The sequence below is a fragment of the Pleurodeles waltl genome, chromosome 2_1 (assembly GCF_031143425.1).
Source record: "Pleurodeles waltl isolate 20211129_DDA chromosome 2_1, aPleWal1.hap1.20221129, whole genome shotgun sequence".
NCBI classification, from domain to species: Eukaryota; Metazoa; Chordata; class Amphibia; order Caudata; family Salamandridae; genus Pleurodeles; species Pleurodeles waltl.
The window spans coordinates 47,607,577-47,625,732 of NC_090438.1; the positions used below are offsets into that span (position 1 = coordinate 47,607,577).

At 49.3% G+C, this 18,156-nt stretch overlaps 1 protein-coding gene across 5 annotated transcripts in view; it reads right to left on the reverse strand.

Annotated features, from left to right (window-relative positions):
• The window catches only part of RAB41 (RAB41, member RAS oncogene family), a 269,432-nt gene that overhangs the window by 53,328 nt on the left and 197,948 nt on the right, over positions 1-18,156 (reverse strand). For all 5 annotated transcript variants that reach the window (XR_011199044.1, XM_069209780.1, XM_069209752.1 and 2 more), the window contains exon 5: positions 3,974-4,085. Coding sequence is in view for 4 of the 5 variants with exons in the window: in XM_069209780.1 (XP_069065881.1) it covers positions 3,974-4,085 (112 nt within the window). In the remaining variant the exon portion in view is untranslated. The remainder of the gene's footprint in view (positions 1-3,973; positions 4,086-18,156) is intronic.

An 18,156-nucleotide genomic window follows, 5' to 3' on the forward strand; every position in this document is an offset into this window, starting at 1 on the left:
CTATTCAAGGTGTGCAGAGAAGAATCGAGAAAACATGAACGACAGTGAGAACAACAGCGTCTGCATACCTTGGGATCTTTGTTTTATAAACTGGCCACTCCATCTTGGATGGAGCCAACAAGTTCAGACTACAAGACACAAATGTAAAGTACATGAGAGTTTTGTCCGTAATACCTCTAGATTGTTGACTGTAGTAGGTGGGTTGTGTTGTGTTGGGCTGTCACAGGAACAGTGCTGTAGGCAAGCATTAAGAAAATCTATAACTGATCGGAGCACTAAATGCAGTAACCTAAATGTATTGAGATAAAGTTCCAAGTGACTATCATTCAACAATGGATATCTTGAAGAGTATGAAAATTTGGATGGCAATGTCGTTTAGCCTTGGCATCTCAGAATGATCTAAATGGGGGGGGAACACTGTTGGAGACGTTAGCTCTAGAAAGACACCACAGGCTAAGATACAGACGAAAACAGAAGAAGGCAATTTACTATAAAGAGGGAATAGACGGGAAAATGGGGAATGCTGGATCTTCATCTATTTGTTCACAATTTTGTCGCTGAGGGTGGATCTGAATTCTTATTGTGCATCGTTTTAGCACCATCAAGGAGTAGGAGTAAACTCCTCTATTCCACGGAAGCTAGGACCTCTATCCTAGATGAGGATGCACCTCCTAAACCTGCCGGCATAGAGCAGAAGGTAGCGTCTTCTTGTAAGTTTATTTTTGAAGGATTCTTTGAATTTTGAACTATATCTGCTCTGTACAATATTGAGCACCAGTGGTCCTTCAATATTCTCTACCATTCTGGAAAATGGGTGAGATGTATTCTTCTACAAGGTTATCTGGAGGAGGCGCAAAGAGGCCAAATTAACAGTTGTTTCTTGTGGTAGGTTTGCCAAGCAATGCTGAAAGCTCTACTTGAATTTTTGTACTTAAGAATCTCGAGTCATTTCTTTTTCATACAGTACGCAGGCATATGAGAGACCAATTGGCTGCATTTTCTGGACCTCGTCACATGCATGAGATCAAAAAAGAGGAGGAACAGAGAATATTGGACCAGGACCTTCTGCTGGACACTCGGTTTCAACTCCATAGGCAGAGCCATGGCGAACGTTTCATAGGGACTCCAGGTCCTATTTGTAAGCAGAAACAGCGGACAATGTTTTGTAATACTCCTCCCGTCAAACTGAATTCCTGGTCTCTTTCTTGACTAGTGCAAAAATATACATTAAACGGAATATTAACCACTAAAAGTATAAACACAAATGGAGAAGTATTACCTTTTATGAACATCGGGCACTGCTCATTAACCCTAGCCATTTGCTCCTGTCTCAGCAGGATTCTACAGAGGGGACATTTAGAAAAAGAGCCCTGCATGGTTCTCAGCTCAGCTCACATTTAAATAAGCAAACCGATTCAATACCTCTGATGTAAGAGGTACTGAAGTTGGAGAGTTTATGTAAATAATTGATTTGGGGCACATTTGATTCCAGGCCAAGCTTCAGGTATTATTGTGCCAGTTTGACCTTTAGGGGGGCGCCTGTAGCCCCCAGTTTTGAAGCTTTAACGGGTGATGTAAGCCGCTTTGAGCGTGAGGCCCGGCCTGCAAAGGGCCCCTAGATGTCTAGTAAATACAGCACGAAGACCTTGGTCAGAAGTACTAAAGGAGCCTCTACCCTGGCGCATCGCTGGTCACCAATGACATCTCAAGTAAACTAACAGCTCTCTTGCTGGGTTGGGGACACAAGTCAAAGTCACCCTCGCTTTTTCGAGCAGACCATCGGCTTGTTTTGTTTGTTACAAGCTCTGTTACCCAGCCTCAAAAAAGGCAGCTCCTGACTATGGTTACAAGTGTCTTTCTAAGACATGTTTTTGCTGGTTAATGCACTCTAAGGTGTCTGACTATGCAGAAGAAATGGTTCCTTATCTGTGGTCCTAGTTGTGCATCATAGGGCTTTTCACTGAAGTCAAACACCTCTCCCTTCTCTACGTTTTACTTGAGGGTAGGACTTACCTTATAATTTATTTTCTGCATTCACTGTTTCCTCCGAAAAAGGAGCTGACCTAGTACATGTCATGATGGGTAGCGGCAGCTCGGGTAGTTGAAGGGACAGGAAGCCCTTTTACAACTCTTTCAATGCAAGCTCAGAGGCTGCGCCCTTCCTCACTCTTTCCACATCCACAGCTCTTTCTCACAGGAGTTGCAATGCAGCTTTTAGCAGAGGCCTTTTTTCTGGTGCTACAAAAGCTAGTATTCTGAAAATGGAGCCTGCAATAGTTTTTTAGAAAGTCTTCAGCAACATGTTGATATTTTGGGTTTCTCTCTCTTTCAGCTAAGTCAAGGACATAAATGGGAAGTGTATCGTTGTATAAGGGCTATGGGTCCCTGAATGCTGCACGAGATTGTTGTTACGTGATGATTCTACGATGCACAGCCTCTTCTAATATCCCCTTTTCTGAAGTGAGAAGTACAAAAAAAGGAGGGGATCAAAAGGTCTTCCGATAGACAATGTTAAAAACCATTTAGAGCTATCCGTTTAAAAACGCTGTTGCAGAATCCTGCAGTAAACAGGATATTAATAATGAAGCTCAGCTAAGATGAACGCGACTTGCCCTTACAAGGCAGTCTCAGTCTGTTTATTCACATGATGTGATAACCAAGTGTCAAAGTCGACCTAGGAATGCAAAGTCACTGTTTACAAGAGAGCTAAAGTGAAAGTACAACATTAAGCTCCTCATTCCCAGGCTGTGAAAGCGCCTGGAAACAATACACCCGAATTCGGAGATTCCTAGTGTACGCTGGAGCACAATGTGCAGGTCCGGAATGACACAGGCTGATAAACCCTTTACAAATTATCTTTTTGCATTTATTTTCCCCTCATACAAACTTTCCCAGTAACCACCTGGAGGGATTAGTGCGGACAAAAAACAAACGTGTTCAACCATAGTTTCCATCTAACTCATAATCTGAAATCTCTTTCGGAGCGAATGCAGGGCGAAGAATGAGCCACACAGGATGCTCAGGAGCTGGTGGTCCTTCGCCTCTAAAGACAGCGTATTGTGGAAAGTCATCAGACCTTGTCAGAGTGAGTAGAAAATTCTATAGAAGCAGAACTCTTGATCTAAATGAAAATCTGAAAAAATGTGCGGCGTAAACCATGGGCTAGGAAGATGTTGAACAATTCAAGAACCCTTACCGGACAGGCTGCATCTCTCTAGCCCTGTGGAAAATGGATACCCTGACGAGTCAAAATGAGCGACTTTATAGACATAGGGCAGTATATAGAGAGTGGCCACTTAAGAGAGGTGGCCTTCCTCTGGATGCCCCGATCACAAGATCACGACGTCTAGCTTTAGACCGGATTCTTCTACCTAGCTGCAAGGATACAGGACACACCCTCTGCAGGAAAGTGCAGGATCTTCCAGGTCTGCTATTCTGGGGCCAAACACTCCAGCTCAGGCAGGGCGGGCGAGCAGGGGGGGGGGGGGGGGGGGCAGGAAACCAGTACTAGATGTCACTGTTGGAAAAGCATGTCATCTCAGACTTCAAGAGAACTACCCTGACCAACGTCTGTTGATCTGCAGCATGGCCTGCCCGGCGCTACCATTACTTCAAAGGGTGACTGCCAACAGGAAAGGCTGCTTGAGAGACAGAAACTGAAAGACCCATAGTTGAGGTTCACTCAATTCCTATCCATCAGAAGAGTGAGCGCGCTGTGGAGACTCCCGCCTCCCCCTCCCCAGAGAGCGCGCTATAAAACTCATTTCTGAAACAGGTTTCAAAATGAATTACTATTTCGGGAGACTGGCGCTCAATTCCAACTACAAAAGCAACCCGGCGTGAGTGAAACCCTTGTGATAACAATGATTGATAATTCACAAGTTTTTGAACACATTTCATTGTGCCCCTGGCGGCACTAATAGCTCCAGTTTTTACTTATTGCTGCGAGATGATACTTCTGAGACTTCATTACCTCTTGTCTGCTAGGTCAGTTTTATTTCCCACCAGCATGATGATGACATCACTTCCTCTCTCTGTTCTTACATCATCAATCCACTTCGATGTTTGCTGGAACGAGTTCAAGTCTGTTAAAAAAGGAAAGAAGGTTTGTTAAATTAAAGCTCAAAACAATTATGGTTACTAGATGAAGCAAATCAATAGTTCCTGGAAACCGTGCACGTTTATCTCGTCTGAGCGCCTAGTGCTGGAGGGGAGCAGGGAGCTCTCGCAGGCTGCCGTCTAGTATGGACTGCTTCCAACCTGACGGACACCAGACACCGAGCCCCGAAAGGGGCGCGGAGGATCCAACCTTCATCTGTACATGCATCCACCGCTCGAGCGCCGGAGCTTCCTGGCGGAAACGACCATCCGCGGTGCTACAAAGATGCTATCGCATGACGGCGGGAGCCGAGGCGCAGAGGCACATTACAGAGCAGCAGAATTAGCGAGATGAAAGGTGTGAGGGTGTTCTATGTAGCTTTACGCTATTTCCTCCGCTTTTGGCAGACTCACTACAGAGTCACGCTTACTATCCTGCAAAATAACAAGTGTATTTGGGAAGGCCGCGCTGGGTAAAGATGCCAGGAGAGACCCCGCGCGTCTCCAGTAGAAGAGCTGGACACACGAAGAGGCAGCGGCTTTACATCAAGCGGTGAGACGCTGGGACCCGGTGAAGCCTGCTCCAAAGGGCAGCTGCGCCGAAGGCACTGCAGGCAACGGCTTCAACAGCTTGCAAAATACCCACACACATTCTCCTAAAAACTTACACAAACACGAAATGCAAAACATCTTTACTGATCATGTTCGGTCAACAGGTACAACTCAAAACCAAACAGAGCACAGCATGCAAGGATAAAGTCAAAAGGTCCATAAAATGAAAAGCCTATCCCTGTACAGATTCAATTCAAATAAATACAAAACAACCAACTCATTACTCCGTACCGACATCTGGACATTTTAAATGTTACTTGACGGATTTTACATTTATTTTCCATTAACTGTTCAGTTCCTGGACATAAGAACAAGGCCCTTAAACTAGCATTAAATTTTTGGAACACGATTGCCTTAGAGAGAGTAGGAGAGTAATTTTTAGGTCTGAAAAAATAAGTAATTACCCTGCTGGCTAAGTGAGACTGAGGACCCGGGGGCAATTGAACTGCTATGGGACCACCACGAAAGAAAGCACTACATGCTTTGGTAGTCATGAAACATATAAAAGAACTCTCGCACACCAACCCGGGTAGGGGGGGGAGGTGAGTAGAGAGAGGGAGAGGAGTACTTCAGGGAAGGCACACCAACCCCGGTAGGGGGGGGGAGGTGAGCAGAGAGAGGGAGAGGAGTACTTCAGGGAAGGCACACCAACCCCGGTAGGGCGGGGGGGGAGGTGAGTAGAGAGGGAGAGGAGTACTTCAGGGAAGGCACACCAACCCGGGTAGGGGGGGGGGGGAGGTGAGTAGAGAGCGAGAGGAGTACTTCAGGGAAGGCACACCAACCCGGGTAGGGGGGGGGAGGTGAGCAGAGAGGGAGAGGAGTACTTCAGGGAAGGCACACCAACCCGGGTAGGGGGGGGGGAGGTGAGTAGAGAGCGAGAGGAGTACTTCAGGGAAGGCACACCAACCCGGGTAGGGGGGGGGAGGTGAGTAGAGAGGGAGAGGAGTACTTCAGGGAAGGCACACCAACCCGGGTAGGGGGGGGGGAGGTGAGCAGAGAGAGGGAGAGGAGTACTTCAGGGAAGGCACACCAACCCCGGTAGGGGGGGGGAGGTGAGTAGAGAGAGGGAGAGGAGTACTTCAGGGAAGGCACACCAACCCCGGTAGGGGGGGGGAGGTGAGCAGAGAGAGGGAGAGGAGTACTTCAGGGAAGGCACACCAACCCGGGTAGGGCGGGGGGGGGAGGTGATTAGAGAGGGAGAGGAGTACTTCAGGGAAGGCACACCAACCCGGGTAGGGGGGGGGGGAGGTGAGTAGAGAGGGAGAGGAGTACTTCAGGGAAGGCACACCAACCCCGGTAGGGCGGGGGGGGGGAGGTGAGTAGAGAGAGGGAGAGGAGTACTTCAGGGAAGGCACACCAACCCGGGTAGGGGGGGGGGGAGGTGAGCAGAGAGCGAGAGGAGTACTTCAGGGAAGGCACACCAACCCGGGTAGGGGGGGGGGGAGGTGAGCAGAGAGCGAGAGGAGTACTTCAGGGAAGGCACACCAACCCGGGTAGGGCGGGGGGGGGAGGTGAGTAGAGAGGGAGAGGAGTACTTCAGGGAAGGCACACCAACCCGGGTAGGGGGGGGGGGAGGTGAGTAGAGAGCGAGAGGAGTACTTCAGGGAAGGCACACCAACCCGGGTAGGGGGGGGGGAGGTGAGCAGAGAGAGGGAGAGGAGTACTTCAGGGAAGGCACACCAACCCGGGTAGGGGGGGGGGGAGGTGAGTAGAGAGGGAGAGGAGTACTTCAGGGAAGGCACACCAACCCGGGTAGGGGGGGGGGAGGTGAGTAGAGAGAGCGAGACGAGTACTTCAGGGAAGGCACACCAACCCGGGTAGGGGGGGGGGAGGTGAGTAGAGAGGGAGAGGAGTACTTCAGGGAAGGCACACCAACCCGGGTAGGGGGGGGGGGAGGTGAGTAGAGAGCGAGACGAGTACTTCAGGGAAGGCACACCAACCCGGGTAGGGGGGGGAGGTGAGCAGAGAGGGAGAGGAGTACTTCAGGGAAGGCACACCAACCCGGGTAGGGGGGGGGAGGTGAGTAGAGAGCGAGACGAGTACTTCAGGGAAGGCACACCAACCCGGGTAGGGGGGGGGGGAGGTGAGTAGAGAGAGCGAGACGAGTACTTCAGGGAAGGCACACCAACCCGGGTAGGGGGGGGGGAGGTGAGTAGAGAGAGCGAGACGAGTACTTCAGGGAAGGCACACCAACCCGGGTAGGGGGGGGGAGGTGAGTAGAGAGCGAGAGGAGTACTTCAGGGAAGGCACACCAACCCGGGTAGGGGGGGGGGGGAGGTGAGTAGAGAGCGAGAGGAGTACTTCAGGGAAGGCACACCAACCCGGGTAGGGGGGGGGGGGGAGGTGAGTAGAGAGCGAGAGGAGTACTTCAGGGAAGGCACACCAACCCGGGTAGGGGGGGGGGGAGGTGAGCAGAGAGAGCGAGAGGAGTACTTCAGGGAAGGCACACCAACCCGGGTAGGGGGGGGGGAGGTGAGTAGAGAGAGCGAGACGAGTACTTCAGGGAAGGCACACCAACCCGGGTAGGGGGGGGGAGGTGAGTAGAGAGAGCGAGACGAGTACTTCAGGGAAGGCACACCAACCCGGGTAGGGGGGGGGGGGAGGTGAGTAGAGAGCGAGAGGAGTACTTCAGGGAAGGCACACCAACCCGGGTAGGGGGGGGGAGGTGAGTAGAGAGGGAGAGGAGTACTTCAGGGAAGGCACACCAACCCGGGTAGGGGGGGGGGAGGTGAGCAGAGAGAGGGAGAGGAGTACTTCAGGGAAGGCACACCAACCCGGGTAGGGGGGGGGGAGGTGAGTAGAGAGCGAGAGGAGTACTTCAGGGAAGGCACACCAACCCGGGTAGGGGGGGGGGGAGGTGAGTAGAGAGCGAGAGGAGTACTTCAGGGAAGGCACACCAACCCGGGTAGGGGGGGGGGGGAGGTGAGTAGAGAGCGAGAGGAGTACTTCAGGGAAGGCACACCAACCCGGGTAGGGGGGGGGGGAGGTGAGCAGAGAGAGCGAGAGGAGTACTTCAGGGAAGGCACACCAACCCGGGTAGGGGGGGGGGGAGGTGAGTAGAGAGCGAGAGGAGTACTTCAGGGAAGGCACACCAACCCGGGTAGGGGGGGGGGGGAGGTGAGCAGAGAGAGCGAGAGGAGTACTTCAGGGAAGGCACACCAACCCGGGTAGGGCGGGGGGGGGAGGTGAGTAGAGAGGGAGAGGAGTACTTCAGGGAAGGCACACCAACCCGGGTAGGGGGGGGGGGAGGTGAGTAGAGAGAGCGAGACGAGTACTTCAGGGAAGGCACACCAACCCGGGTAGGGGGGGGGGGAGGTGAGTAGAGAGAGCGAGACGAGTACTTCAGGGAAGGCACACCAACCCGGGTAGGGGGGGGGGAGGTGAGCAGAGAGAGGGAGAGGAGTACTTCAGGGAAGGCACACCAACCCGGGTAGGGGGGGGGGGGGAGGTGAGTAGAGAGCGAGAGGAGTACTTCAGGGAAGGCACACCAACCCGGGTAGGGGGGGGGAGGTGAGTAGAGAGGGAGAGGAGTACTTCAGGGAAGGCACACCAACCCGGGTAGGGGGGGGGGAGGTGAGCAGAGAGAGGGAGAGGAGTACTTCAGGGAAGGCACACCAACCCGGGTAGGGGGGGGGGAGGTGAGTAGAGAGCGAGAGGAGTACTTCAGGGAAGGCACACCAACCCGGGTAGGGGGGGGGGGGGGAGGTGAGTAGAGAGCGAGAGGAGTACTTCAGGGAAGGCACACCAACCCGGGTAGGGGGGGGGGGGGAGGTGAGTAGAGAGCGAGAGGAGTACTTCAGGGAAGGCACACCAACCCGGGTAGGGGGGGGGGGAGGTGAGCAGAGAGAGCGAGAGGAGTACTTCAGGGAAGGCACACCAACCCGGGTAGGGGGGGGGGGGAGGTGAGTAGAGAGCGAGAGGAGTACTTCAGGGAAGGCACACCAACCCGGGTAGGGGGGGGGGGGGGAGGTGAGCAGAGAGAGCGAGAGGAGTACTTCAGGGAAGGCACACCAACCCGGGTAGGGCGGGGGGGGGAGGTGAGTAGAGAGGGAGAGGAGTACTTCAGGGAAGGCACACCAACCCGGGTAGGGGGGGGGGAGGTGAGTAGAGAGAGCGAGACGAGTACTTCAGGGAAGGCACACCAACCCGGGTAGGGGGGGGGGAGGTGAGTAGAGAGAGCGAGACGAGTACTTCAGGGAAGGCACACCAACCCGGGTAGGGGGGGGGGAGGTGAGCAGAGAGAGGGAGAGGAGTACTTCAGGGAAGGCACACCAACCCGGGTAGGGGGGGGGGAGGTGAGTAGAGAGCGAGAGGAGTACTTCAGGGAAGGCACACCAACCCGGGTAGGGGGGGGGGGGGAGGTGAGTAGAGAGCGAGAGGAGTACTTCAGGGAAGGCACACCAACCCGGGTAGGGGGGGGGGGAGGTGAGTAGAGAGCGAGAGGAGTACTTCAGGGAAGGCACACCAACCCGGGTAGGGGGGGGGGGAGGTGAGCAGAGAGAGCGAGAGGAGTACTTCAGGGAAGGCACACCAACCCGGGTAGGGGGGGGGGGAGGTGAGTAGAGAGCGAGAGGAGTACTTCAGGGAAGGCACACCAACCCGGGTAGGGGGGGGGGGAGGTGAGCAGAGAGAGCGAGAGGAGTACTTCAGGGAAGGCACACCAACCCGGGTAGGGGGGGGGGGGAGGTGAGCAGAGAGAGGGAGAGGAGTACTTCAGGGAAGGCACACCAACCCGGGTAGGGGGGGGGGAGGTGAGCAGAGAGAGGGAGAGGAGTACTTCAGGGAAGGGTTTCTATCTCAGTAGCTATCAGCGTGTAAACTGAAGTCCCTGCAGTGATACAAGTTAGTATAAGTTTGATTCTTGCGTCAAACGTTGTAGGATATTAAAAACACGAGTGGGGGACCTAAGGGATTGCAATAGTTTACAAATACCTCAAGTGAACGTGTTTCAGCCGTCTCTCTGGGCCCACATGTACTGTGACCCCTTCATCATGACTCACACTCATGCATCCAATCATTCTCTCTGAAGACACAGGTCTGACTGCATCGTAACTCTTTATTTTCTTTACTTTCAGCAATGCTGAATGGCAGCTGTACAGCATGGCTAAAAACATTACAAACCCAATAGCTCTCATGTTTGAGAGACCTATAGGCTTTGCCAATGCTTGTTTTCTGAGCTACCGGTTTCTGGATTCTGTAATGCAACTATATCTTTCTCTGAACACCACAGGGACATATGTTACAGTACCTGTACCTTAATTCCACTTTCACAAGCCACCATACCGAAAAATCTTTTGCATCATCCTGCCAAAAAAATTGAAAATGTTGCTTTTACGTCATTAGGTTACCAGGCAAGGCACTGGGCAGTAAAAAGAGTTGGAGGGGAATTATTGCCTGGACACCCTGGGCAGAAGGGTATAGTTGCCTCGATGGTTACTATGCTATTCTTGGTGTTTAGGCTTTTTACCATTCCCAATGTGCTGAAATCCCCGCCTCCTAGTGACATGAATGGAAGAAAGAAAGTTACACCTTAAGTAGCAATATTTCTGGTAGATGCTATATCTCCCTGCAGAATCCTCACCTTATGAGTGTCTTCCAGATACCAGCCTGGGTCTGGAATTTTCAACTCCAATTGTAAATCCATTTGACTTGGATGTGGTGACATCCAGCAATAAGTGTTGTGCTGCCATCAGTTCATTCTACATAACGGTGTGCCAATGAGTCATGCAGAGAGTACGCAAGAGACAACATCAACACAGAAGTACATCTGCATACCTTGGAATCTTATTACCCTGGCACTAACTTATCGGTGGGTGAGGGAGGCCATGATAAATCTGTAGAAAGATCTAGTATTGACCAGAAACGCCCCCCATCTGTATACATGGTAGATCTTTGCTAAGGTGAGGCAGTTTCCATATTTGGGGGTTATGTTTGATGAGGCTTGCTCCTGGTCTCTGTGTCTTCCGAATAGGATTAACTTGTTAGCTTGCGCAGTAGGATACATTTTCTCGGTGACACTATCCTCGGAGGGAAGCCTATCAGTCATATTTTAGAAATTTACAGGAGAAGTGTCTTCCTTCCCTGATGTATGGCTCTGCTGTTTGGGCCTATAGAGATACCACAAGGGTTCAATTGGAGGAAAATACAGTTTGCCGACGGCTGTTGGGTGTTCCTTCATCCTCCTCCCACTTTATAGTCCATCAGGAGCTTAGCCTTAAATACGTAGAGGATTTAATTTGTCTTGGCACGTTATTATGCTGCTCCACTTGGGTTAACGAAGAGGCGGCTGTTAATGGACTTATCATTATGGACTGCCTCTTGTGTCATTATGAGTCCCAAATTCCTTGGATTCGGTATGTACGTGCGACCAAGCAGACTTCAGGCTGGCCCCATGTTTTTGACAATCCTGGTAGCATCACTGAGAGGGATAAAGGGTGGCTGAAGGACCGGTGTTTGGCCCACGGAAAGGATCAACAGGAGAGGGTGGAGTTAATGAAAACATCCATCAGGGGCTTCTATCTTGTTCAAACTGTGGATGCTGTAGCCCCCTATCTGGTCCGCGTCCAGAATTCACGGATGCAGGCGCTGCTCACACGGTTTCGAACAGGTTCCATCGGGTGGCAGTTATGCTTCCCTTTGGGGAAATTTGCACCCGCTAATATTCTGCTAACTTCCCCATACACTCTATTTCACCTTGCTTTTTTCTGTAAATTGTACGTACCCATAACCAAACAGTATTTAATTCCTTTAGTGCAAGCCCACAGGATTAGGAGATGCAGAGTCACGCTGGTAGTAACAACATCTTGAGGGGCCTCTGGTTTCTAGCATGGCTGGTTTCTTTATTTAAACAAAAAAAAAAGCTGTATGAATGCGCAAATCAATGCTACTTCAAGTGCGCATTTTACTTGGTATAAGCGTATTTGAGTTGCAGTGGACCTAATGTCCTTGGTAGTGGAGTCATTTCCAGATGAATTGATAGTCGGAATTGCTTCATACCTGTATTTGTTTACCACATTGTTTACCTGTTTTTATTATGGTGACTGTGTATTGCATTTTTATGATGTGTCTTTTATGATCCATATTTATGTGATCGAAAAAAATAAATTGATGATGATGACCAGAAATGTCTTTACCAAAGTTAAATAACTTTTTCTGCTGACAGACACATTCTCCCACAGATTCTTTACCCAATGAACGAGTCCCAGGGCAATACTTCCAGGGAGATGAAACTGAATAGTGGTTCTCAAACAAAGGAAGTCATGCAACACAAACCTCGCAAAGTATCCATCACTGTGTGCCTGAGCTGTAAGGCAGTAGTGTTTAGCAAAGGTGTACAACGAAGAACAACTGTCCACCTAGAAAATATCAGCCAGGGGATGCCTCTGAGGGCAGCAGAAGCTTAGCTTCCATGGCCCTCATGGAGTGTGCACAGGTGACAGGCAGAGGATCTTTCCTGAGCAAGGCGAAAATGGCCATTGAGTGACTGCTGCAGCAAAAGCCACAGTGAGTGTATCTCCCATTAGGTATACAGTCACCAGAGCTGCACATGACCTGACTAGCAGGCTACAGTGATATCTCACCTTGTTTGTTGGGGTGAAGAGGAGGACAGAATGATGGGAGAGTGAGGTCTGACCCACACTGAAAACAATCACGAATTTCTGTAACTAAGGAGGACATGAGCAAAGCACCCACTTGTTTCGATATAAAACAGGGACTGTAACTTGCCCAAACCTAAAGGCTAAAGTAACTGCCACTAAGAATACAGTCTTCGAAATAAGAGGAAAAACCAAGCAACCGTCGGCAAATCCATGAGGAAGTGTACCACTAGGTTCAAATTCCCGTGGGATACAACAAAAGGTGTCGGAGGGCACAGACATGTTAGAAAAAACACTACTTGGGGCGACCTATAAAAGAGGGCTGAGGCAGGTTTAAAATGAAGAAAGAGAGAAAATGCTTCATAGTGGCACAATGTTATAGAACATTGGAAAAGAGTCAAACCCCCCCGACTATTAGCGACCAACACACTTTGCATAGTGAAGATTGACAACTGCTGTTTTTGGGAGATAAAATGATGTCTGCCACCTCTTAAATTGTCACTATTCAATCTCCATATGTGCAGCTGAAGCATTAGATGCAGGGGTCTCCCGTGAGGGTCAAGAAATGGTGACTCAGTGTATTCGTCCTCACACACAGTACTTGCAAGGTGTGAATTTAGAAATACACCCACTGCAGTGCCTACCGACAAATAGAAGGCCTCCCAAAAACAGGGTCAAATTCACACATACCATGCTGTCTGCTAGTTCAATGGATGGTGGCTGTGTTTGCTGACAGAACCTTCAATGGTGGTCCTGAAGATGGAAGGAAGACATTTCTTGAGAACATGACAGACTGCTCCCAAGACCAGCACATTTATGTGCAGGTGTTTTGATGTAGACTAAAGGCCGATCACTATCATCTCACATACAGGTGTGCCCCAGCCCAAAGAGGAGGACTGAAGAGATGTCAGAAAGAACAGTCTGGACAATCTACACACAAGCTAAGAAACACCCTGATGCTGAAGCCACTGCCATCAGAGACACCACCGAAGGGCCCTCATGTACCATGCAGGTCACAGGAGGCCATCAGGCCCAGGAGGTAGAGGACTTGGGAAACTGGGAATGGAGTTGAATTCTGGAAAACAGAATATTAACCGGAATAGCTGCAATTAATCCTTTGAGGAGAAAAGACCGTCATGCAGGTTGTGTCCAACACAGCACTTGGACAGCATCTACATGATGGGATTTAAGTGGCACTTCTGGGCGTTCATAGAAAAGCCCAAGTTGGGCAGAAGGGACTTAATGCTATTAGATGACCCTTGACTTTCACCACTCAAGTATTAAACTATGTGGACTCCTGACCTGTGAGTGTAGCAGTCAACTCTTTGGTGAACACTCACAGAGAGGCTATGAGATTAAATGGTAGTATGTGAACTGACAGTGCTAGGACCCCGCTGTAGGATTGGCAGATGGAAATGGGCACTGTGGAGATCCAACAACCACCTCCCTACTTTGCAGGTCAGCACAACCTGGCTCTGGCAGAGCTTTCAACTAGTCCAGTCGAATGAAGAGGTTTAAGGGGCGACCTAGAATGGGACGGTTGTGATTACCTCCCAATTGGAGGTAAAGTGCACCTATAATGTTTACTGGGCATACCTTGGTGAGGTGATGCAAAGAGTTTCCTCCTGTGGGCAAATTTCTGGACCCTCGAGGTTTGCCATCAAAGCAGGCATAAACTTTATTTTGCCAGTCAAGGCAATGCAACATCACAAAACAAAGCAAAATAAAATGATGGACGGAGTGTTGAAACTTTTCAAACACTCACCCCAGTCACAGATCTGGGTTTAATCCATTGTTATTTTGCTTGCCTCATCACCCCAGTTTGGACCCAGCCATATGCAAATCAGTCTTGACCCTGTTCCCCATGGGAACAGTCCAGCCCGAACTGCCAGGCCAGGTCCTCCATGGACCGGAAACAAGCATCCCGGGACCGGTTTCAGGTTATCACCCTTCATCAGCCAGGCTAGCTTGAATCCAGTGGTGCAGCGAGCAAGGACCCACGTCTGGGCATACCCTGCCACTTAGGGCGCACAAAGCAACATCACAAAACAAAATAAAATGATGGACGGAGTGTTGAAACTTTTCAAACACTCACCCAGTCACAGATCTGGGTTTAATCCATCGTTATTTTGCTAGCCACGTCACCCCAGCAATGCCAGCAGACTTCAAAGGTGAAATAGCCAATACTGGTGATGGCATCACAGGCAGCAACGAAGGCACATTAACCTTAGCAGGCCAACGTTTCTTCAGAAACAGTGCCACAGCCCGTGTCGGCATGTGATCAGAGCCACAGGAATCACCAAACCAGCAAGACTGGAAATACTGCTTGGGAGGGGCTCCCCATGCTAAAAATATCCAACCTAGCCAGACAAAAAGCCTCATCCTTTGAAGAGTGGCAGACGGAGTCAGGAAATCTGGCTTCATCTTCACAACCTTGCTTTGACTACAACGAAGAGACCTGGTCTGTGACATAGCGCCTCTGAGTCTCCGAAAAATCCTGGGAGCACGACCATTTTCCCGAAAAAGAAAATAACTGCTAACACGTATTGGCAAAGACAATAGGTCTCAACTATACGAGTTTTGTTGGCCTTGCCAATGCCTTTCAGCCATGCTGTAGAGAAGCGTGTCTGTGCAGCATGGCTAAAAGTCAAATAGCTAAGTGGTAAGTTTATTAACTAACCAGGTCTAGAGTTGTTGGGATCATACGTCAGCAAGACCTAGAGCAAATGCCAAAATGTTTAACTAATTTACAAACAGCGAAAATGATATCAGAACCAGGTTTGACAGACTGGGCAGCTTGTCAGACAGGTGGGAGAGGAGGGTGCACATGTGTGTGGAGGAGGGAGGGTGCATGTGTGTGGGGGAGGGAGTGTGTGTGTGTGGGAATGGGTGTGGGCTTCAGACAGGGCAGTGTGAGGATCCGTGCTTTAAATGGGCAGGTACTGTCCGGTACCCAATACCTGCACTTCTTTAATTTAGAAGTGAGAGTACCTGCACTCCTCAGCACTGCTGCAATACATTTAATGATAGAGTACCGGCGCTTCTCAAGAGCAAACAGGCACTCAGAAGAGTGAGTACCTGCTCTTTCTTATTTCCATTTAAAGCACTGGTGAGGAGTGTACGCACATGCACTCTGCTCACCTTCTGACTGCGTAACTTGAGTGCTGCTCATTTTGTTCTTCATCATCCTCTCCTCTCCCTGAATGCTCCCAGATTTTAAAAGTTAAAAACAGAGCTGATGAAAAAAACAAGCACTGGTAAAGCCCAAAGGCTATGCATCAGCATGCGTGAGGGATGTTAAAAATTAGTTAACTATCACATTCTATTTTAACACATCCATAGGAGTGCTTCCGGGAAGGCAGTATACTTAGAACAGGTATAGCTACTCTCAAATGTTAATATAAATCACAGGAAAATAGTCTTACTGTCGCTAAGAAAACATACTAATAGCCTGGAATTACTACAACTTGAAAGACCTGGTTTAAACACACAAGGATAACTGAAAAACAAAAGCGACAAATGATTAAGAGCGTAAAGAAAAAACACAGTGCCAAAGTGTCAGCACACCACCGCTCCTGGAACTAAAGTGCACTTCTTAGACGGATGTCCGCACATGATCAGCCCAGGTGCCCTTACGCACAGCGCAGGGGCGCCATTGGCTAGAACAGGCTGCACCCACCGCGTGTTTTATGCTGTGGTGAGTGGAAACAAACCGTGAATGGCAGCTAAATCGGGAAATGGATTAAGCGCTCCCGTATGCTTGGGCATTCATCAGAGTTACTTGTTAATGAGCTTGTTTCGGTCTTCATTGCTGAACTGCATTGTGCCTGGCAGACGCAGCAACAGGATACACTGTAAGAGAAATGTTTGCCTAAGTAGACGCAAGTAGCATTGCCCGGGATAAAGTGAACTGTGTGCAACAAGTGCCCATCGTGTGATAGAAAGAGCACATCTAGGAAAAAAGCCACCATATGTGTGGGGTCTGCCTTCTGGACTCGCCAAATTAAATATTGTGGCAAGAGATGTCTTACAGGAAAATGAGGACCAGGAAGGGAGTATCTCTCAGAGGTAGGGAAGAAGAACTCAGAGACAGCTCCTTCTGGATGCTTCTAGGTGGGCAAGGACGCCCCTCTCCTTCCCTCCATCCCAGAAAGTACCACGTCCTTTGAAAGACCTATGGCCAAGTTTTTGAACAAAGCCTCAGCACCAAACGTGCACAAACTCCATGGCAAACAATATTTTAATTATAACTGGTGATCATCTATGTCTGTATCAGGTCTATGTGGTGTAGGAGGTATACTCAGAGTGTGACATTTATGCAGGTTTAATGTACTGTTAATCAGCTTCTTCTGCTAAGTCAGTCACTCTGATGTAGCTAGACAGTCAGGTTCGTTTGTGAAGCTGAGCACAGAAGGGTAAGCCAACCACCATGTAAGGACAGACTCGTGCAGCTGCTGCGGTGTTAATGGCTCTATGGAGAAGGGCGCATCGGGTCTCAGTTCCTAACCTATGCTATGTTCAGTTTGCTACATTCTAGGACAGTGGTCCTCAAACTTTTTAATGCTGCGCCCCCCCAGTTGAAAAGTAAAAATCTTTGGGCCCCACCTTAGAAATGTTCACAATTATTTTATAAAGATGTCAATGTTTAAATATGTCTAGACCTATTTAAACAGTGCAGTTAAGTACTGTTACCTTTTTAAAATGCAATAACATATTTCTGAATAAAGCAAAGGCCTGTTATCTGTATAATGCTTCTTTTGGCGAGTGTCTGACGCCCCCCCGGGATCACTTAGGGCCCCCCTTGGTGGGCCCGCCCCCCAGTTTGAAGACCTCTGTTCTAGGACATTTGTACCTGGCTTGCTGCTTAGGTGGTAAGGACTTGGGGGGTTTCATTAATCAACAGACAAAATAACCGTCAACCCGACCATTGAATTCCTAATTGGGTGCAACAGAATCGGTTTCCAAAAGCCAGAGCACGAGGAATCAAAGGCTGCAGTGTCTTAAACATATATTGTTTGACACGGGGAGTGACCTGGATAAGGAAAGCTAAACATGTACTCATAAAAGGTAAGCTTTTAAAAGAGGAAAGGACTTGGCACAGTTAGAAGACAATAAGAAGATAAGCTAGGAAGATGCGACAAGCAGTGGCTCTCCTCTATGCTTTGGCAAACTGAGACCTTCTTTAATGGGCTTAAAAAAAGCTATAAAACAATTTGCAAAACGGATTTCATCTGGGGCGTGACTCCGGATGCTTTGCAGATATCGAGCCAGCAGGTCTTAACCCCTCAGCTGAGCCTGTTTTTTTTTTTTTTTAAACATTCAGCCATGCTGCATAGCATCAGGGAAGCTGTGCACCATGAATCAAAACCATTAACATAGCCAATAGGTCCCCATAGGCATGCCCTATTGGCTTTGCCTATGCTTGTCTGGGGCAGTTCACACAAACTTTCATAACATTAGTCAAATAAAAGGTACTGAGGCTAAATCTGCGTCCTTTTTTCTCCACATACTGGGGAAATTATAGTAGTTAAAAAAAAACAAAAAAAAAAACACAATTTTTGCATCTTTTTAAGTTGTGCCCATGTTCCCTAGTTTTTGAGGTTTCACTCGACTTGCAATCGATGGCGGAAACCGGTGTGAAAACCATGTGAGATCCTGGAAGCTATACATATCTGAAACCTAGACAAAAGTTTGAATTCAGCAAAGGGTCATTTGAGCAGATCACTTAAGGTTTTCTTTAAGGAACTAAGGGCTAGATGTATGAACCTCAAAAATTCCTTTTGCGATCTAAAAAGCCCACTTCTCCTTTGAGAATGGCTGGGAAAATAGTTTTTAAGAGCAGGTAGTGGTC